Here is a 21,777-nt window from a genome sequence, read left to right on the forward strand (position 1 = left end):
AAACAATCAATATTTAAATAAAAAAAGCGTTGATCAAGAAGATGCTAATGGTACTATAATACCAGGAGATTGGCACAAGTAATAGAAGAACATGGTTTCATTAATCCTTTAGGACGAATCGGTGCTAATATTGGTACAGCTGCAGCTATCAGACAACGTGAAATTCTTACAAAATATTTTGTTTCAGAAGAAGGAAGTATTCCGTGGCAATGGAAATGTATATAATAAATGTGATACATAATTTTTGTATTAAATTTTTTATAAATTAAAAAATATAACATTACAATATATAGTATTTTACATTACTATCACAGTGTCTCATTTTTCATTTCAATTATTTTTTAGAAAGAAACAACTCTACATTTTTTCTTTTCTTCTCTATAATAAGAACACTTACTTAAATTTTTTTTTAACGTAAAAATATTAGAAACAGTTTATAAAATTAAAAATCGTTTGTCAAAACATAATATATTCCAATATTAAAGATTACTTATATAATTTAAGCTCTTATATACTCTAAATACGTCACATATGAGATTAATAATATAACGTTACATAAAACTTAATTACTAACTGAAATATGTACTCTAACTTAATATTGCACTGTTGACTTAATATTTATAATATATATTGTTTTTATATATTGTTCAGCTTTAATATACTATTATATTAGAAATAAAAATGTAAATGTAAATAATATAAGACTTTGGTAAAACTAACAAAATTTTTTTTTTATACCATAAAATATTAAAATAAAAAACAGGAAACAAAAACTGCACCAATATTTGAGTACTAAAAATATTGCCGTTTTTAGTATCTAGAAAAATATAATTATTTAAAAAATCTTTGGCAAAAAATTTTAAAATATAATTGTTATAATTTATGTTTTATAACCTTTCTCATGTTTTATAACTTCTGAATTATTTGTAGCACTTCAATCAGACATTGGGTCTTATTTTTCGCACTAACATAGTTTAACCCTTCTTGTATAGCAAATATGTATCCATCGTTTTTACGTTTATGATCACTAAATTGTGATGAAATTAGTTTTAAACCCGTAGAAATTGCAGAACTTGCTTCCGCTAAATCTTTATTTATTTCATCATCTTTGGTCTTTCTACGTTTAGCAAAATTGTCCATTTCCGGTACACTTTTTCGTATAGGTTTAAACATAGGCTCATTTTCCGATTTTTGAGAGCCAGAACTTGAACTTGCTATTGAAAATTGTTTGGTACTTAGACTACTGCAACTGGACACGACACTTGCAGGTCTTTTTATTACTTCATCGACATTTAATATCACATTTTCTTCATTGTTTACTAGTAATGTATTATCTGAGATATTTTTTATTATATTAATATTATAAAGATTATTAGTAAACAATAATTTCTTTTCAGTAATACAAACCTTCGATAAAATCACTGGGTACATTATAATCATGTTCATAAAACGGTGAAGAATAATTTATACTTTTATTAGATTCCTCAAGTGGCAGCAAATTATTTTCTTCTGGTAGATTTGCCTATGATAAAGAAATCGTTGATTGGTTTAGAGGAACAAATGATGATTTCGTTCTATTAATAAAATAAAAAAATAAAATATAAGAAAAGAAAAATTATTAAAAAATCAAATAACCTATTTATTTTATTGGTTATTCTCTTGATGAATATAATGCAACTCAAAATAAATTATTACTTACTGTTAAAAATGTATGTGACTAGCTGACAGCTTTTGTGTCAATGGAACAGCAGTGTTTGTATCAATGGCCCATATTCTGAATCCTCTTTTATCGATAAAAGAGGATTCAGAATATGGACCAATATGTACATCTAATTTTAATATTACACAAACTGAGACTTACCGTCGATGAGCTATGTGAGGAATCAAAAATAACATGTTACGATATAACTCCCATTCTTTTAGTGGTTCATATCCGGAACCTGATGGTGCCAACTTTTTTTTCGATTTTCTCTTCCAAACATATCTCTCAAGGAAGACCAACGTTTCTCAATTGCTTCAGCTATATAAAAAATAAATTATAATTTGCATTTATTACAAATATAATATTTATAAAAAAGTATTTATATATCTGACATATCTACATGATACAAATTTTTCAAGTTTCTACTTATTCTTGACCATGTTTCCTTCTTTTTACTAGTATTCTTAAAATTAACATCACTTTTATCATATAAACATTTATTTTCACGAATAAAATCAATTAAAATTTCATCAACGCTGATAGACTCCATCTTAACCTAAAAGAATTGTTTCTTAAACATAAGTCGTAAGCCAACAAGATGGGACATGGTCATCTTTCTTTACGACAACGACAATCGACTTGTGACAACTTTATGCGTCAGCCGACAACAGAGTGCACATGCGTGCGACATCCGTTTGCGACCTGCGACGTATTGTATAACCGGCTTTAAAAAATGTGGGCGCACCGCGCCCCTGCCTCTGCCCGGCGGGTGTTCTGCCAGGCGGCAGCTTCCGGCGGATCGCATGCCGGGAACAAAGTAACATGCAGGGAGTGCATCGTTACACATATATACATGATTGATTTGTGGAGGTCTGTATATGTACACACATGATGCTTGTGTGCGTCAGCAAATGACACGCATGCGCACTTTCGAGCAGTAACTCATGAGAGAGAGGCAATGATGATTTTCTTTCTCACTTCCTGCGGACATGTTGCAGTCTGCTATTCCTCTTCCATATCTATATGTTCTAAGCGCCGCGATCGGATAGTGACAGTCGGTTGTCATGATATCGCCAACGTCGATCCGAGAGACGGTATCGGACAAAAGTCGGCCAACTTTGCTTGAGCCAACGTCGCGCCGCGATCGAATAATGACAGTCGGTATATATATACCTGAAAGCAATAGCGAAACGGTTCAGAATCACAATTATTTACTACGTGTTTAATGAGCCTTTACAAAATTACAAAAAAGGAAAACGAAATAATCAAAATGAATGAAATGCTGAATGATTAGCGACCCGACGTCAAAAGAAACGAATAAGAAATATATCTATATACAGCGTGAATATGTACAGAAAGGAACACGCGATCACTGAATTTTATCGATGCGAGCACCACGGATCAGAACTTTCACGCCCCAAGCGAACACTCTCGCGAAATATCGATCGGAAATCTTGAACCGCCTTAATTCTGCCGAACACCGCGACGGAAATCTTGCCGAGCATTCAATGAGATGCCCTCTCGACCGGAGATCTTGTCCGCGATCGACGGAAATCTTGTCACGTGGCAGACGGCGATCGCGACCCCGACGGACGTAAATTACTTGGAACGTTCGAGAGTCCTTTTCCAACGCGTGGAACACTCGTGCTCTGGTTTCGATACTAAATTCGGTTCGAAATAAGCGTGAATCAATCACTGATTGCGATATAAATCGATGGCCGAGAATTCGAGACTCGCTTATGCGATACAACGCGTTACATGAATGAAGGACAAAACGACTGCTCGGAGTATGGCGCGTGAGCCCAGCAGTTATTCCAAAGGAATCACTCGACGAAGAGAATTTGGGCGCGACGACCTTATCGATGCAGAACACGACGAAATTCTAGAAGAGATATTTGCGCGTGACCGATAGAAGATGCAACGCGAAGAATATCTGAAATTTTTAACACTTGAAAGAGTTGAATCACAGCACATCCACTCGACGCAATGTCTGGCACGGGAAGCAAGATTATTCGGCCACGAGGTCGTCTGTTTCCGCTATCACCACCTGTTGTTAGTGGGGATGATATTCGCACGTGGAGATCGCTGATTGCTTCGCGGATTTACCGAGTTGCGCAATCCGCGAAAATCACGCGGTCGCGATTTCTGCGCGTGTCCCGCGTTGCGCGATAGTCTTATTTAGGTGTTACGCGTGCGCCTTTGATCCTTCCCGGCGACGTCAGAATCACCGAAGGATCTATAATTGATTCCTTTTCGGGGCGCGATTCAGTGAAGTAGCGCGATTCGTAGCCCGGGCCGAATAACTTATTATTTTACGCGTATTTTCTCCGTCGAGTGATCCTTTTTTTTTTTAGCGCTCTTAAACATACCGCCCGCCTTGAAATGTTGATTTCGAAAAGCGCGACTTTGAATTAATCGCACGATCTCGGACTGATCATCAATATTACATATAATTGAATATGCTGAAAAAGAAAAACAAAACAAAAAAAAACGAAGAAAATAGACTTTAGGTCAGTTACGACACCGACAGCTATGACGGCTCTTATTTCTATGCTTAATGACTAACTTAAATGGAATTACAATTATTTATTACTGCAACTTTCAATGTCAATTGGCAACAAACAGATTTTTGAAATGGGTCGTTATATTCCGACGCCGCGGTTTTAACCGTGACTACTCGAGTCAAACCATCTAAGCCAGGATGACATCGAACGACTCTACCTAGCTCCCACTTACATGGAGGAAGAGTTGAATTTCGCAGAACTACGAGCTGCCCGGTTTTCACATTGAAGCGAAATCTCTTCCACTTGACACGTTGTTGTAATGTGTTAACATAATCGGTTTGCCACAGTCGCCAAAACCGTTCGGCGATCTGACGGACAAATTGCCAACGATTCAATCGATTTTCATTTATATTTAGAACCGACGGTTCTGGACTTACCGTGAGCGCCGAGCCGACCAGGAAATGCCCAGGAGTGAGCGATTCGTAATTATCGAAAGTGTCGCTCAGTAGGGCTAGAGGACGAGAATTCAGACAAGCTTCAATTTTACACAACAGCATGTTGAGTTCCTCGTACGTGAGGGTATGTTTCCCGACCATTCGGTGAAGATGGTGTTTGACGCTTCGAACCCCGGCTTCCCACAACCCTCCAAAGTGAGGCGCAGAAGGGGGGATGAAGTACCACGATACTTTATCTGTGGCGGTGCGATTAAGAAAGTTCGGATCGTTCACCGCGGTTCGATAAGCGAGCTTCAATTCGCGATCTGCACCAGTGAACGTGGTGCCATTGTCTGAGTAGATGGACTCGGGTAGTCCACGACGGGCACAGAATCGCGTGTACGCGTCCACGAACGCCGGAGTGGAGTAGTTTCCTACTAACTCTAAATGAATTGCTCGTGTGGCGAGGCAGACGAACAGAGCAATGTATGATTTTCGGGCTGTAATGCCGCGTCCGGAGGCGCGAACCTGAAATTGGCCCGTAGTCTAGCCCGCAATGAGGAAAACTACGAGTCGGAGAGGTGACTCGCAAGGCAGGTAAATCCCCCATGAGTTGAGTTGGAGCGGCGGCTCTTTCTCGCGTACAAATGACACAGCTGTGAATAACAGATCTGGCTAAGCTACGCGCTCGAACGATCTAAAAATTTTGACGTAATATGTTTAACGTGAGCTGCATGCCTGCGTGCAAAGCGCGTAGATGAGCTTGCAGGATGATTAGTCGAACTATCAGATGAGAGGTCAATAAAATTGGATGTTTTGTTTGAAACGGGAGCGGAGCGTTCTTTAAACGACCGCCGACGCGTAGTAATCCTTCCTTATCCAGGAATGGATTCAACGACAGGATTGAGCTTTTGGCAGGAACTTCGTGTTGGTTTGAGAGAGCTTGAAGTTCGGTTGAAAAGCTTTCTGATTGAATAGCTTTAAGCCAAAATATGCGTGCGGGATGGCATTCAGTCGCCGAAATTGCACTCCCGATTGGAGAAGAAACCGCCATGTCAGTTTTGATTTTTCGACAACGATTGATAAATCTCATGACGTAGGCCGTGACTCGGATTAATTTTGGCCAAGACGAATATCGATCAGCGAGATTCCACTGTTTGCGTTCCTGTACATGATGAACCTTTACCTTTTTAATTTCGAGGTCGGTATTTAGTGAAGACGTAGTTGTTTGGGTAGGCCAGTGTTCTTCAGAGAGTGGCAACCATTTTGGTCCCCGCCACCAAAGTGTGTACGTGGATAACTCGTCGCTAAATATTCCGCGGGATGCGCAGTCGGCAGGATTTTCGTTTGTGGGGACATGTCTCCATACGGCGGTCGAGGTCAATCGATGTATCTCGGCGACCCGATTCGCTACGAACGTTTTCCAATTAGCGGGTTGTTTATTCAGCCATGCTAGGACAATTGTGGAATCAGTCCAACAGTAACATGGATAGGATTGAAAACCGGGAATTTGCTGAACAAAATCAATTAACCGCGAGAGCAGCAAGGCGGCTGCTAATTCCAATCGGGGAATTGTGAGCGGTGTCACTGGGGCGACTCGAGACTTGGCCGCAATCAAGGTGAGAGTAACCTTCTGTGATCTTGAGATGACTTTGAAGTATACGACAGCGGCATATGCCTCGAGAGAAGCGTTAGCAAATCCGTGTAATTCGCAGTGCGCTAATTCAGAACCTTGATGGGTCCAGCGTGGAATACGTATGGTTTTGAGATGCGCGAGTTTCGAATACATGTTCCTCCAATGGGGATAAGAATCTGGAGGAATTTCATGATCCCACTCGACCTTGAGTTTCCATAACTCTTGCATGAATATTTTAGTAGTGACTGTTACCGGAGTTACCCAACCTAATGGATCGAATAATCTGGCGATTGTCGATAGAATCGAGCGCTTTGTGTTAGGGATCTCGGACGATAGCTCGACTTGAAATTGAAACATGTCGAATGATGGGTTCCAACTAATCCCGAGAACCTTTAGTTGTTCATTGACTTACAGAGATTTGTTACACGCAAGTCCGTGATTGGTTGAATCTATATCAGCCAATAATGTAGGAGAGTTGCTTGCCCATTTGCGAAGTTCGAAACCGCCTAGCTGCAGCAACGAACATAACTGATGGCGAACTTGCCAAAGACGATCTATATCATCCTCACCGAAAAGGACGTCATCGACGTAAATTTGGTTTTGAAGGATTGGAACGGCCAACGGAAATTTGTGACCTTCATCGAGCGTTAATTGTTTTAAAACGCGAAGCGCCTGAAAGGGCGCGGAAGCAGTACCGTAGGTGACGGTAAGCAATTGATATTCAGCAGGAGAATCAGCGGTATTTGCTCGCCATAAGATACGCTGATAATCCACGTCGCGAGGGTCTACGAGAATTTGCCGATACATCTTAGCGATGTCGGCGGTGTACACGTATTTATGCTGCCGCCATTGAAGAATTACGGTGGGCAGTTCGGTCTGCAGTTTCGGACCGATGAGAAGATGGTCATTTAAAGATGACCCATTACTTGTGACGCAAGATGCGTTAAAAACGACACGCAAGCGGGTAGTAACACTCGTATCCCGAATCACAGGGTGATGGGGAATGTAAACGCATTGATCGGGCATGAGAGGACAAGTGGACACTCTCCGCATGTGTCCGAGTTTCTCATATTCATTGAGAAATTCTGAGTATTCTATTTCGTGATCAGGGCGTTCCTTGAATCTTCGAGTTAAACTTTGGAGCATCCGTTCAGCACGGATGCGAAATTTTCCGATATGAATCGGAGCCCCTTTTGAAAGGGAGGCGCACTATGTAGCGGCCGTCTGAACGGCGAGAATGCGTGAGGCGGAAATGCTCTTCACATTGCTTATCTTGCTCGCTGAGCGTTGACTGGCGAGGGATCTCCTCATCTTCCCAAAATCTCCGGAGTTCTTGCTCGAGAGAGAGAGACTGAAAGCAGTGATGAGCGATTGCTTTAGTTGGCGATTGATCGACTGATGAATGAGCTGAAACCGTTGAACTGGACACCGGACCGGAGATAACCCATCCAAAAACGGAATTTTGAGCCATTGGCTGTCCGATAGATCCTTTGCGAACACCGTCGAGAATTAACTCAGCATAAAGATCCGCACCGATAATGAGGTCGATCGGATCGGCACTCAACGGGTTCTTATCTGCCCATGATAAGTCAGCCAAATAATTTAAATTAGAATCGATTAAAATGTGCCTGGGAGCGTAGGCGGTTAAGGACTTTAAAATTAATGCTAGAACTGGAAAGGTCGGAGTTTTCTCCTTAAGCGGCGATATCGTAATGTGAGCTGCGTGACTATGCGTTCCGGCATCCACGCATCCAACAGCGGAAATCGATATCGGCATTTTAACTCGCTTTGTTTTTAGGCTCTGAGCGAGCCTCTCGGTCATGAAGGTCATTTCCGAACCTTGATCCAGGAGCGCTCTTACGGAGAGTGTGCGGCCGGTTGCCGCACTTACGGTAACCCAAGCAGTTGCTAATAAGACTTGTGAGCGCGAGCGTACATTGGATGTGACAAATAACGATGTAATTTCTTTCTCGGATGCAACTGCTTGAGCTGGTGTAGGCGACGCCGTGGTCGCTGTTTCTGTATTGGAGCAAGAATCAGAGTCTTTGTGCAGCATTGTGTGATGCTTCTTTTGACAGATACGACACGTATATTTGCTTCGACACGCTTGAACAACGTGACTTTGACTTAAACAATTAAAGCATCTCTTTGTTTGATTGACGAATTCCTGACGCTGACTCGGATTCTTACTTGCGAATTTCGGACAAACATGAATATAATGCTTAGCTTTACAAAGTGAACACGACGAAGGAGAGCTTACGGACGCGTTAGAACTGTTGACTTTCTGAATTTGACTTGACTTGGGCGGTTTTGCACCCGCAGCGTTTGATTGTTTCGAATCTTCCAATGCGCGAGTTCGCGACGCAAGAAATTTATTGAGATCGTCATAAGATGGCGGATTATCGTTATCGCTCGCTTTCAGATGCCACGCTTTTCTAGTAACGGGATCGAGTTTTTGTGTTATGATATAAACAAGCGCGTCGCTCCACAATTCAGCTGACGATCGATTTAAATTGTTTAAGGAAGTGATCACAATATTAGCCTTATCCCATAATAATTGTAACTCGCTCGCGGAATCTCGATTTGCTGCAGGTAAATTGAATAATGAAGTTAGATGTACATTTATTAGTCGTCGCTTATTCTCGTAACGCGACACTAATGCTTGCCATGCTACATTAAAATTATCCGCGGTTATCTGGATATTACCAACGCATTCAAGAGCTTGATCTTTGAGGCATGACGTGAGATAATGCATTCGCGAAAAATCCGATAACTCTTTGTTATTTATAATAAGTGACGTGAATCGATCGCGAAAGCTCTCCCAATTCTCATACTTTCCTTCGAATGGCGGTATCTTAATCGGCGGGAGATGTGACAATGAAAATACGGAAGACGAGCATGAGCGCGAATGTCCTTGCTCGAACGACTGGTTTGGACTCACATACGGCTCCACTTCCTCCAGACACTCGAACATGTGATCCACAGTCTTCCGATACGTTTCCTCGTAGCGATCGTAGAAGTTGTCCTTGAAGTATTCCATGGATCGTTTCGTCGTTTCCGAGATGGTTTTCGTCATATCCGTATGAGTTTCTTGAAACTGCGTCCAGACTGCCTTGAGTGCATTGATGCGCGACCGAACTTTCGCGGGCGTATAATTGTTTGCGCCTATTTTTTTAAAGTTCTCGAACGATCGGTCGATGGAGCGCATGCTCAATTGTTGTTTAATAAATGAGTCTGACTCCGACATGGTTGCTCGTTAATTACGAATTTTCTCGTCGTCACTCGATTCGCGTACGCGCACAAGCTCTTCGATCCGGCTCGAAGGACCAGATGTTTCGAATCAATCGAGGATTTCCTCGCGACTCTTTAATTTCTGGAACTCGCTCTGATCAGAGCGCGAAGCTACTTGCGGCGAGCGTAGGAATTTCGGACGGAACGAGGATACAAAAAAATAAAATAAAGTATTTGATACGAATCACAATTATTTACTACGTGTTTAATGAGCCTTTACAAAATTACAAAAAAGGAAAACGAAATAATCAAAATGTGAAATGCTGAATGATTAGCGACCCGACGTCAAAAGAAACGAATAAGAAATATATCTATATACAGCGTGAATATGTACAGAAAGGAACACGCGATAACCGAATTTTATCGACGCGAGCACCACGGATCAGAACTCTCACGCCCCAAGCGAACACTCTCGCGAAATATCGATCGGAAATCTTGAACCGCCTTAATTCTGCCGAACACCGCGACGGAAATCTTGCCGAGCATTCAATGAGATGCCCTCTCGACCGGAGATCTTGTCCGCGACCGACGGAAATCTTGTCACGTGGCAGACGGCGATCGCGACCCCGACGGACGTAAATTACTTGGAACGTTCGAGAGTCCTTTTCCAACGCGTGGAACACTCGTGCTCTGGTTTCGATACTAAATTCGGTTCGAAATAAGCGTGAATCAATCACTGATTGCGATATAAATCGATGGCCGAGAATTCGAGACTCGCTTATGCGATACAACGCGGTTATGAATGAAGGACAAAACGACTGCTCGGAGTATGGCGCGTGAGCCCAGCACAGTTAGGGTGCAGTCCCACGTAGAAGAAAAAGCGGAACGGAAAAAAAGTATAGTGGGGGTAACCAATCAGAACGTTTCTCCAAAAGACATATCTGTTCCGATTTTAAATAACCGGGTTCCCCATGTACCGGAAAAAGAGGAAATAAGTAAAAGTAAAAAATTATTTTTTATGAATTATAGTTAACAAAAATAATCAATTTTGTAAAAAAATATCTTTTTATAATAAATGGAAAATTCCAATAGAATATAATTTACGAAAAAACAAAGCTAATTCAGAATTATTGTAAATTTTAGGTTAGAATTTTTTCCGTTTTTGCGTAAAATATATTCCATGGGGAACCCAGTCATATAAAAGCGGAATGGAATAAAGAACTTTATAATAATATAAATTTAACAAGAGAAATATATTATTTTAGTATAATTTTATGTTTTTATATTTTGTGAAAATATAAAATTAAACTAAACTATTTATATGAAACAATGATAAAATTACATTTTATATTGTAACAAATATTTTATTCAGAATAATATATTTTCACCTAATTTCATGTTAAGTGTAATAAATTGTTACAAAATTTAATATATATATCTGAAAATAAAACACACATATTTTATATTATAATAAAAAAATTTACCGATGACATTATTATTTTATATAAAAATAAATTTATAAATTTTATTTATGAATAAGAAAGACTAGATATGCTAGGTATGTACATACATACGAGAACGCTAGGTATGATGTCTTTTGGAGAAACGTTCTGATTGGTTACCCCCACTATACTTCTTTTCCGTTCCGCTTTTCCGTTCCGCTTTTTCTTCTACGTGGGACTGCATCTTAAACCGTGCTTTACGCCGATGTTATTACACCAGTTGTAGTAACGCTACTCCTGCTGAGGAAAAGGAGTAGACTTACAAATCCGGCTTTAAGAAGACGTGTAAACGTGCTAGGTATGATGTCTTTTGGAGAAACGTTCTGATTGGTTACCCCCACTATACTTCTTTTCCATTCCGCTTTTTCTTCTACGGGGGACTGCACCCTTATTCCGAAGGAATTACTCGACGAAGAGAATTTGGGCGCGACGACCTTATCGATGCAGACGAAATTCTAGAAGAGATATTTGCGCGTGACCGAGAGAAGATGCAACGCGAAAAATATCTGAAATTTTTAACACCTGAAAGAGTTGAATCACAGCACATCCACTCGACGCAATGTCTGGCACGGGAAGCAAGATTATTCGGCCACGAGGTCGTTTGTTTCCGCTATCACCACCTGTTAGTGGGGATGATATTCGCACGTGGAGACCGCTGATTGCTTCGCGGATTTACCGAGTTGCGCAATCCGCGAAAATCACGCGGTCGCGATTTCTGCGCGTGTCCCGCGTTGCGCGATAGTCTTATTTAGGTGTTACGCGTGCGCCTTTGATCCTTCCCGGCGACGTCAGGATCACCGAAGGATCTATAATTGATTTCTTTTCGGGGCGCGATTCAGTAGCCCGGGCCGAATAACTTATTATTTTACGCGTATTTTCTCCGTCGAGTGATCCTTTTTTTTTTTTAGCGCTCTTAAACATCAACAGTGAGATAATTTTATGATTATTTATTTATTGACATCGTATCTAGATTTTTGCAATGTGTATACATATAAGTATATCCCAATCACAGTTATTAAGCACAAAACAAAATGTTTCACCTATCCGTTGTTCATGAGTGCATTGAGGAAAAGATACATATACATTTCGATCAAAATTTCTCGTTTATATAGAATCGTATACAATTATGCATGATTGTATCTGAACTATATTTGTTACTTATATATATTTATATATGACGCAAGACTTATATATAATTATATATTAAACCAACAGAAATCCATATATAATTTTACATAAAACATTGTGAACATTATATATAAGTATGCAAAATGCGCACTTATATATAATTATATGTAACAGTTATTGCACTTATATATAAATATATATAATGTCCTGTACTCTATCATTTATAATTATACATATTTTTGCACAATTATATATAGTTTTGTACAATTATATTCAATTCTGCATGAATATACATGAAAAATTTTTTACCGGGTAGACCAGTGTTGTCAAGCGGGTCAGGTTTTTCGCGCATGCGCTGCAAACGAGGCCTCAATGAGTATCTAATACAGACAAAAAGGTGTGCCAACTTCTTTTTGGCGAAGTGTGTTAACATTACTCTTCTTGCACTCAATAATTTTATATTTATTTAAAATTTGCAGGAAAAGACTTTTTTCTATCGGTGTATAATGTTTACTTTTATTTCCTATTTTTCCTTCCATTTTTTCTTTTTCCATTTTTTTCTACTTTATTATAGATACGTTAATATTTTTTCGAATAAAATACCTTTGCAAAATACGCAAAATCAAACAGAACTGTATTAAAGAAATAAACAAAATATCCATCTTTTATTGGTTGTTCTAACAGAATTATTCCGAAAATTGCCGAACGCAAATGAGCATTATCTTAAGCACAGTCTTTATTAAGATAGTTTTGTACGGTATAAGACAATCCTAAGTATTAGCTTGTTTATTGAGATCTTATACATGGACTATGAATTCATAATGTCTTAAGACGATCTTCATTAAATAGGATGATCTTCATTAAGACGATCTTAAGCATTGCCTTGAGAATGGATTATGAATACGGGCCTTATTAGTGTGTCCGTTTTTCGGGAGTTCATGGCTTGCCTGCTAGGTTCGCTGCGATCTAGAAGTCGCAATGCGAGCGAGAGAGACAGAAATAGACGGCAGTAATCGTTTTAAAAATTTTTTTTATATTAATATTAATAATATATATAGAATATATATTGATAATATATAATAATATATAGATAATATATATAATATAGAAGATAATATATTTTTTTAAATTGCGTTTAGTTAATTTATAAACATTTAAAAAAAATTTTTTTTATCACATAGTATGAACATAAGCACATACTACGTAAGAATAGAAGATAAGTAATATCAAAAAAAGTTTTAATAATAAAAATAAAACCAAAACCGAAAAGCTAAACGCAATAAAAGAAATTAAAAGAAAAGAACGGTCAGGTTCGAATCCGCCTTACACATTATTATTAGTGTGTAACGCGTGTTCAAAGCCCACCGCTCTTTTTTTTAAATTTCTTTTATTGCGATACTTACCATATTGTCTCAACTTTACAAGTTTAAATCTCACGGCTTTCCTTATTTATTAATTTTTTTTCATTTTATTTTATCGCGATACTTATCATTTCTTATGCGCATTATGAGTAACCATAATTCGTATCCAAATAATTCGATTGTATATCTGAAATAAAAAGTTATGGGCTACTTTTTCGAACAAGGAAAATAATAAAAGTCACTGTACTGCACGGTTTCTTTATTATTGTTTTGTCAATTTAAACAATTTATTTTTTATTACAAAATTCTTTTGTTTTTGTTGATTTTGTTGATATGCGAAATGACGCATTCTAAGTCGGATATAATAACACAAGAACTGCATCTCTTTTTTTTCTCAATTAATGAGCAGTTAGTCGAACGGTAAACATCCATGTTATCCTTGCATATGGTGTTCACATCGAGATGAACGGCGACGTCTCCCAGCCTATCGCATATGCGCGAAGATTTGAATTGCGTAGCAATAGTCACTAGCGTTTGCGGATCGTTGACTAGCGACGGAAGTTGTTCAATGTGATCTTTGACGAGTTTTCCATGCACGTAGTATTGGACAAATCCCTTGTTATTGACAGCAATACTTTTTCTAATGACAGGCGCATCGTTATTGAAATCGTTAGCTACTATTTCGGACAAAAACCATTTTTTTTTTTTGGTTTTGACTGAACAATAATCCACGGCTTTGACATAGTCACTATACGCGTCTCATGTACTGTCTCAATTTTGAGCTGCACCTCGTTCACAACGGATATGGTAAATTGTACATCTTCAGCGCACGGCTTTGAAACGGTCATCGTATGAACTTCCTGCGGAGTGTCAGGTCGAATCTCTTCCTTGTTCACAACTGAAATTTGAAATGGTACGTCTTCAGTCCTTCTATACGTAGTTATGACTATAGAACAGGTTTTTTATTTTATTTGTAGTATTAATATTTTTTTTCATTTTGAAGAAAATAAAGATTTTAAATAAAATAGTCTTTGAATACGTTTGCAAATATTTGTACTTACCGATTTCTGGAGTAAAAGTTCCTTCGTTACATGAAACTACGGTGACCTGTTGTTGACTATCGCTACCTATAATTAGTTCCACAGGATCCTCATTGAAAATTGATGGGATGGCAGTCTCCGTCAGTCGAGGACGTTTATATGGAATCTATAGTAAAATTAAAAAATTAGAATATTCACGAAAAGCCCATATTGGCGTATATAAGAGTTCTTACGGTTAAATTTAGAATAGGGGGATACTCTAGGATTCTGGAAATTTTTTCTAAATGTTGTTTTTCAATGTTTTAAAACATTCGAAGCACATTTCCATAAAAATCGTTTAAAAATTTCTTTCGCGAAAACAAAGCTTACTGTACAAGGATGCAAATACTTACATCGATAAGGATTTTTCCATCAGAATCTCGTTTCACCAGACTTCGCACGATACATTCTTCTTCGAAATGTTTCTCACATACGTGCTGGTTCGGTTGTAACCTCGCGATACCGGGAATTGCGACCTCCCACATCTCGCGCAAAACTTCGGACTGAGGAACTCTGAAGAGCGAACACTTTGCCTTGACATTTTGTCTCGTTTTCCGACAATTTATAACTACGCACGAATTCGGCATCTTGCAAAAAAAAATTATCTTTGATACGACCGCGATTTCGGGATTTCGTTAAATGTACATAAACACTCTTATTACAGCTGGCTCAGCCGCATTTTAGACGTATGTTAGAGAGAGAACGACTACTGCCGTCTATCTCTGTCTCTCTCGCTCGCATTGCGACTTCTAGATCGCAGCGAACCTAGCAGGCAAGCCGTGAACTCCCGAAAAACGGACACACTAAAGGTGAAAGCACATAAAATTGCAGGAGCACATAACCATAAGCATAAGAAAATTGATTGGTTCATTTTCTTATGCATATATTTGTGGACCAATCAATTTCTTTATGCTTATGGTTATGCGCCTATGCAATTTTATGTGCTTTCACCTTAAGTGAGACCTTTCCCACCACTAAAAAAGGCCTGAGTTTCCAGACCTGTATGTAAAGTCTACGGCACACGGTACAATTTTTCGTACTGGATTTGATAAAATTTAGTAAAATATTAGAAATGCTGCATTCTGATTGGTGCATTTTTAGTATTTTACTAAATCTTATCAAATCCAGTACGAAAAATCGTACCGTGTGCCGTCGGCTTAAGACCGTGGCTTGGACTGTATGCTATCCTCCCCACTCTTGACCACAATGTAAGTTAGACAAAGATAACCGAGGAACTTGGGACCTCTCTCTCGTCACGCACGAAGACAATGGTTTTGTACGCCAGCGCTCATTCCAGTTAGTATATATTTCAGTGGGTACATCGCTGGCACAGTATATCCAGTAGCGCAACTCCCTAAAATTTGTGAAGTCCAAAATGGAGTGCGCATGCGCGAAGTTAGCGAGTAAACACAGTACCGCCATCTGAACTTTCCTCTCACTTTCTCCTTCATTGTTTACGATCACTCTCTCTCGCTCTCTCTCTGCATTTAAAGGTTTTGTGAATACCTGTGTGCATTTTGAAAGTATAAAATGAGTGTATAAGTCTTATAATTGCGTAAATAAAATTATTATTATAATATTATTAGTATTATAATTTATATTAAATAATTTGTATGTATATAATTTTTCTAATGAAAAAGTGGATCAACTGTTGGAATTATAATTTTATTTTAATATTTGATTATATAGATTTTAACAAATAAGAATTTTATAAAAATTTATTTTCACATATTTGGCTAATGGAAATACTAACTTTGGCATATATGTGTCAAATAAATTATTCATTATAAAATAATGTATTTATTTAAAATGTACTTATTTTTTACTCTTTAATTATGTTACATATATGTATATATGTATGTATGTGTGAAATAAATTATATTCATTATAAAAAATGCATATTTATTAATAAGTACATTTATACTTAATATTAAAAATGTTTTAAATATGTCTTTATTTAATAGTTACATATTAATGTTTTTTATATATGGTATTTCATTATTTATTAATGTACTTATGTTATACATATATTGTTTATATTATGTTATATATAATTTTATAAATTTTGTATCTTTTTTCTTTTATTTATCTTTGTGTATTACATTGTTATTATATATAATTTTTACTAAAATTTACTTCTTTTACATTTAGTAATATGTTGAAAAAAGAAAGAAAATGAAGCGAAGGAGAAAGAGTGAGAAAAAAATCCAGATGACGTTACTGGATTTACTCGTGTCACGTCTCAGTGACCAACTTTTCCCCTAGATGCCTCAGTTCCAGAGAAAAGTGCGCTCTCTTTATTTTCAAGGCAACCTGCGTACACCGGCTATACCTTGGGGATGCCGAGAGCGAGGATCTGACTTGTCGATTATGGAAAAATATAAGAAAGCCGCGAAACTCTATAATGGAATAATGTTAAATGAGTCGTGACTGCTGAAATAATTTTATGTATGGATATGTAAAGGGTATCTATTAAAATGGGATTTCGAGATTTTCTATCAAATCCATTAACTGGTCGATATCGATATATTGATCTATGAATTCCAAGAGTATATCGAGAATTTGAGCTTGCTCTTCGTCTGTTAAGGCGAAAAAATCTTTATCGTTGCAAGAAGGCCTCATTGGAGAGTCTGTAAGTAACTCTCTATTTCACACTGATTCTCCGGTAACTGAGATTTTAATTGAGTTAACAGATCTATTGATTTTAATGAAGGGTTTTCAATCTTATCTTTATTTTTTATAGTTTCCAAATAGTAGTTATAGAAAGAGTCAAATTCTATGTTTGAGGTAACTACTCGAGGAAATTTTTGTGAATTAAAATTTTTCGGTAAGTAAAAGAGGAATTTAGCCTTAACCCATAAAGCGGAGATAAAATTTTCTGGAAGGAAAACCCTTTTATCTGATTTGACAAGATTACGCCTTGAGTTCAATTCTAATCTCTTGATCCGACGGAATCGAGAAGCATCACGATATTCACGGGTTATTTTTCCTGCTCTATGCCTTTTTCTTTTGAATTCTGACGGTGGGGTTACCATTTAAAGAGACAATATTAATGTTAATATATATTTTTTCAGGTAGGTAGAATAGAGTATTGGTTAAGGAAAGTGGTATTTTATTTGCTCTTATTATTATTATTGACTGAATCAGCGTCAATGCACATTAGCACGTTGTATATTTATTTTTGTAATTTTGTTTCAGCTAAAACGTCAATGAAGGAATAATTTATAAGGATAAGTGGATGTCTCCGGCATGATCGTGGACGATGGAAACTTGAGGGCAGAACAAAGTTATGATAACGGAATTTGTGTATAAGGGTAAGGAACTAGGAGTAGTTAGTACTAGGAGAGTTCTAACTCAGGTCCTCTCAGGGGGTGTGAGGGGCGAGGGGATCTCAGCGGCGCGGGGGAATGACGTCACGCAGGATGGAGGGGGATGACGTCACGCGGGTTCTAACTCAGATCCTATCAGGGATGACGTCACGCGGGATTTCGGTGGCGCGGGGGCTGCGGGGCGGGGGACGCACGTATAAACAAAAATGGCGGTATTCCTTTGAAGAAGATTTTAGGTCTCTCTCTATCCCTCCCTCTCCCTCGCTCACTCTCTCTCTTTCTCTCTTTATCCCTTTTATCTCTCTCTCTGTCATCTCTGTATTATCGCAAGTATACAATATTACCAGTTAATAAACAATATAAATAGAAGTATTCTTTGAAGGATTGAGCGGATTTAAATACGTAGATAACAACACATTTTTGAAATATTTCGGGGTCCGACCTTTTCGAGCAATCTATGAATCATAGTGAGATAACAACACATTTTCAACCTTAGGATCAGTTACAAAAAATTTTTTCTTTTGTGCTGCCAACAATCTCTGAATATCCCTCTCTCTTTCTCTCTTTATCCCTTTTATCTCTCTGTCATCTCTGTATTATCGCAAGTATACAATATTACCAGTTAATAAACAATATAAATAGAAGTATTCTTTGAAGGATTGGGTGGATGAAAATGCGTGCGAAGAAATTACGTCATGATTTAGACTTAAAACTCTTTATTTATGTTTTATATATATTTTTCTTACGTACTATGGACTAAAAACTAAAGCTGCCAGTTCGCAATCGACGATTTTGTTACAATTAAAAAAAAATATATAATTTATTTAAATGTGTGTATGTGTGAATTTAATAAAAAGTATACAATATAAAAGAAAAATAATAATATATAAAATAGGCCGTCGGGCTATGTTGGGGAAGCCGTTTCTGAAAACAGAAGAAAACATATGCATTTCATTAGTTTAAATTATTTAATAATTTATTTTAAGATACTTTTGATATATAATAAATTAAAAGATACTTACAATGTTATCCATGACTCATCTATTTTAATTTGTGCAAATAGGGCACATGTTGCAGGCCAATATTTGATTCAAACATTTTCTGCACCCTGTGCATGACATATTTTCCACATGGACATAAGCTATGGTTCTATGTTCTCGAACAGAACTAGTTTCTTCAAACTGATACGGTACTCTTAGAAAGCATTCGATACAATATTTTGATCCATTTTCCATATAGTAATAGGAAATGCAACATATCTTTGTTGCTTCGTTGAATGTTATTATTTCAGGTATTTTGCTTAAATCTCGCTGTTTCTTTTGTAACAGTTCATCAAGAATATCGTCACTATTGTCACTATTGTAATCACTGTCCTTCGCCAAGGGTTCTATATCAGATCCATCATCTTCCATCTCTCTCCTCTCTCTCTCCTCTTTCTCTATCTCCATCCTCTCCGCCACAACTGGATCCATCCAATAATCGTAATCATCATCCGTATCGTCGTCGATGATAATTACGTTTTCTTCAGCCATTGCACAAGACTACCGAAACACAGAAGAGCAACGAAAGAAATGATACTCTAGTGCAGCAGACCACCGAAACACAGAAGAGCAACGAAAGAAATGATACTCTAGTGCAGCAGAGTCCTCTTCATTATATTTTTTATAACATACACAATATAAATAGAAGTATTCTTTGAAGGATTGGGCGGATGGAAATACGTAGATAACAACACATTTTTGAGATACTTCGGGGTCCGACCTTTTCGAGCAATCTGTGAATCATAGCGAGATAACAACACATTTTCAACCCTAGGTTCAGTTACAAAAAATTTTTTCTTTTGTGCCTCCAACAATCTCTGAAAGTTTGTTGGTTGAATATAAGAAGGATCGAAGCGCATCAGATAATAGTACGTGATTTGAAAGCGCATCGACACGTCGGTATAGCAAAAGTATAGTCAAAAAGTATAGTGTTCTATCAGAAAGTGTAATAATATATATATATATTGTGTGATTATATATATGTATATATATATATATATATATATATATATATATTGTGTGTTTATATATAAAATGGAAAACATCGAACAGACTGAACGCGACCTGGTGGACCAATCCAACCAAATTGCCACCTTGGGCGAATATTTTGCATGGCTACAACGATGTAACGAGTACATCGAGTCGCTGGAAGAGCAAAGTCGGATCAAACGACCACGATTATCGATCGGGAATCGACAATCGCTGATTGCTCGGATCGCGCGACTCGAAGGTGCAAAGACTCGATTGCAGAGACAGTTTATGCCCAGTGGTGGTAATTACAGTGGTGACAATAACGCGGGTGCCGGATGTAGCGCGCATCAAAATGAACTTGTGTGGCGCGAGATTGATACCGCATTCGATAACCGTATTCTGACCGGTGCTGTGATTAACGCAAACCATATCGAACCTCGTCAATTTCTCGAGGATGCCAAAGACATCGTGCTCGAGCAAGTGCAAGACGTTATAAGAAGACACAACAGTGTAAAAGTGAACACTATATTCAACGGTGAATTTGTGTCGGGTGATAAGCGTGCAAATAAAAGTACCAATACGAGAAACTGTGAACTCTTTCGCACATCCGATTTACACGAGTGGTACGAGCGCCGCGTTATCGAGCCCACCCTAGCATTGCTAGAAGAATTTCAGGAACGCGATAGCGGGTGGGCATTATCGCGAATATTGAATTTGACTGTAAATATGAATAAGTATAATCCTATGCGCGCGGGATGTCATATAAAATTGCCGCGGGAGATTGTGATGAAGAGAGTAATAAACATAAAATCAAAAGACAATGCGTGTTTCGCGTGGGCAGTGGTCGCCGCTCTATATCCCGCAGAAGGAAATGCGGAACGGGAATCATCGTACCCGTATTACGCGACAGTGCTGACTCTCCGGGACATTGAGTTTCCAGTGACTGTCAATCAGATTAAAAAATTTGAACTTGTCAACGATATTTCGATCAACGTGTACAGCATCGAAAGCGAGAACATTGTCCCGATACGTCTTTCGGAGCAGAAGCGAGATAAGCACGTCAACCTGTTGTATGTGGAAGACGGCAACAACGTCGGGCATTTCGCTTGGATCAAAAATTTATCCCGGCTCGTGAGCTCGCAACTGAGCAAACACAACGGTCAAAAATATATCTGTGATCGGTATGTATAATTTGAATAATTTATGTAATTATAAAATATAATGCATTGCATAAATCTTTAATTTAAATATTCTTTTACAGATGTTTACACTACTTTAGTTCGAATGACAAGTTGCAGTTACATACGGTAGACTGCGGAAATATGAACGACTGCGCTATCCGGTTACCGAGCGATAAGGACAAGTGGTTATCGTTCAACAGTTACAACAGGAAAAAGCAGCTTCCATTCATCGTGTACGCCGACTTAGAAAGCGTTTTGACCAAGATGGAGGAGGAAGAAAAGAACGCGTACCAGCACCATCGGGTATTTAGTATAGCGTATTATATGCATTGTTCGTACGACGACTCGTTATCCGTTTATAATTCTCGCCGTAGCGCCAATTGCGTTTTATGGTTCGCCGAAGAACTTAAAAATTTAGCAATTCGCGTTAAGACTATTTTAATGACTACAAATGTCCCCATGGTAGAATTAACGTTCGAAGAGTGGGAAAAATTTCACAGCGCAACGCATCGTCATATATGTGAAAAACCGTTTACGCAAGAAGACGATACACGTGTACGCGATCATTGTCATTTGACCGGACGATATAGGGGTCCCGCGCACTCAAATTGCAATCTAAATTACAAAGAATCATTATATATTCCGATAGTCTTTCACAATTTATCCGGTTACGACGCA

The 21,777-nt window shown here is 38.1% G+C and overlaps 4 protein-coding genes, 1 long non-coding RNA gene and 1 pseudogene across 6 annotated transcripts; 1 reads left to right on the plus strand and 5 right to left on the minus strand.

Moving 5' to 3' along the window:
- Window positions 1-770: 770 nt before the first annotated feature.
- LOC145971900 (uncharacterized) lies at window positions 771-2,458 on the minus strand. Its single transcript, XR_014438999.1, has 4 exons — window positions 2,103-2,458; window positions 1,862-2,020; window positions 1,408-1,522; window positions 771-1,334 (listed from the first exon to the last, which is right to left on the minus strand). It is a non-coding gene; the product is annotated as an uncharacterized LOC145971900 (long non-coding RNA).
- A 1,810-nt stretch (window positions 2,459-4,268) lies between these two features.
- Window positions 4,269-6,633, minus strand: LOC145972376 (uncharacterized). Its single transcript, XM_083100936.1, has 2 exons — window positions 5,425-6,633; window positions 4,269-5,168 (listed from the first exon to the last, which is right to left on the minus strand). Exons 1-2 carry the CDS (start codon window positions 6,631-6,633, stop codon window positions 4,269-4,271), a joined length of 2,109 nt encoding a protein of 702 aa, XP_082957062.1.
- A 51-nt stretch (window positions 6,634-6,684) lies between these two features.
- LOC145972377 (uncharacterized) lies at window positions 6,685-7,422 on the minus strand. Its single transcript, XM_083100937.1, has one exon. It carries the CDS (start codon window positions 7,420-7,422, stop codon window positions 6,685-6,687), a length of 738 nt encoding a protein of 245 aa, XP_082957063.1.
- Window positions 7,423-7,426: 4 nt separating this feature from the next.
- On the minus strand, window positions 7,427-9,523 carry LOC145972378 (uncharacterized). Its single transcript, XM_083100938.1, has one exon. The coding sequence runs from the start codon at window positions 9,521-9,523 to the stop codon at window positions 7,427-7,429; it is 2,097 nt and encodes a 698-aa protein (XP_082957064.1).
- A 4,229-nt stretch (window positions 9,524-13,752) lies between these two features.
- On the minus strand, window positions 13,753-15,534 carry LOC145971816 (uncharacterized; annotated as a pseudogene). The gene is made up of 3 exons (XR_014438981.1): window positions 14,931-15,534; window positions 14,560-14,704; window positions 13,753-14,396 (listed from the first exon to the last, which is right to left on the minus strand). The product of XR_014438981.1 is annotated as an uncharacterized LOC145971816 (transcript).
- A 4,672-nt stretch (window positions 15,535-20,206) lies between these two features.
- Window positions 20,207-21,410, plus strand: LOC145972379 (uncharacterized). The gene is made up of 3 exons (XM_083100939.1): window positions 20,207-21,099; window positions 21,180-21,225; window positions 21,300-21,410. The coding sequence occupies exons 1-3, from the start codon at window positions 20,207-20,209 to the stop codon at window positions 21,408-21,410; spliced, it is 1,050 nt and encodes a 349-aa protein (XP_082957065.1).
- The last annotated feature ends 367 nt before the right edge of the window (window positions 21,411-21,777 follow it).

This window comes from Camponotus vicinus, unplaced genomic scaffold (assembly GCF_025532165.1).
Source record: "Camponotus vicinus isolate PSW18456_S1 unplaced genomic scaffold, iyCamVici1.0 SCAF_5, whole genome shotgun sequence".
Lineage (NCBI taxonomy): Eukaryota > Metazoa > Arthropoda > Insecta > Hymenoptera > Formicidae > Camponotus > Camponotus vicinus.

Coding starts and splice junctions, on each gene's coding strand:
- LOC145972376 (XM_083100936.1), bottom strand. CDS start 6,633: ATGTTTCAATTTCAAGTCGAGCTATCGTCCGAGATCCCTAACACAAAG. Junction 5,169..5,424: donor TATTGACCTCTCATCTGATA/GTTCGACTAATC, acceptor GGCCAATTTCAG/GTTCGCGCCTCCGGACGCGG.
- LOC145972377 (XM_083100937.1), bottom strand. CDS start 7,422: ATGCTCCAAAGTTTAACTCGAAGATTCAAGGAACGCCCTGATCACGAA.
- LOC145972378 (XM_083100938.1), bottom strand. CDS start 9,523: ATGTCGGAGTCAGACTCATTTATTAAACAACAATTGAGCATGCGCTCC.
- LOC145972379 (XM_083100939.1), top strand. CDS start 20,207: ATGCCCAGTGGTGGTAATTACAGTGGTGACAATAACGCGGGTGCCGGA. Junction 21,100..21,179: donor CAAAAATATATCTGTGATCG/GTATGTATAATT, acceptor ATTCTTTTACAG/ATGTTTACACTACTTTAGTT. Junction 21,226..21,299: donor ACAAGTTGCAGTTACATACG/GTAGACTGCGGA, acceptor ATCGTTCAACAG/TTACAACAGGAAAAAGCAGC.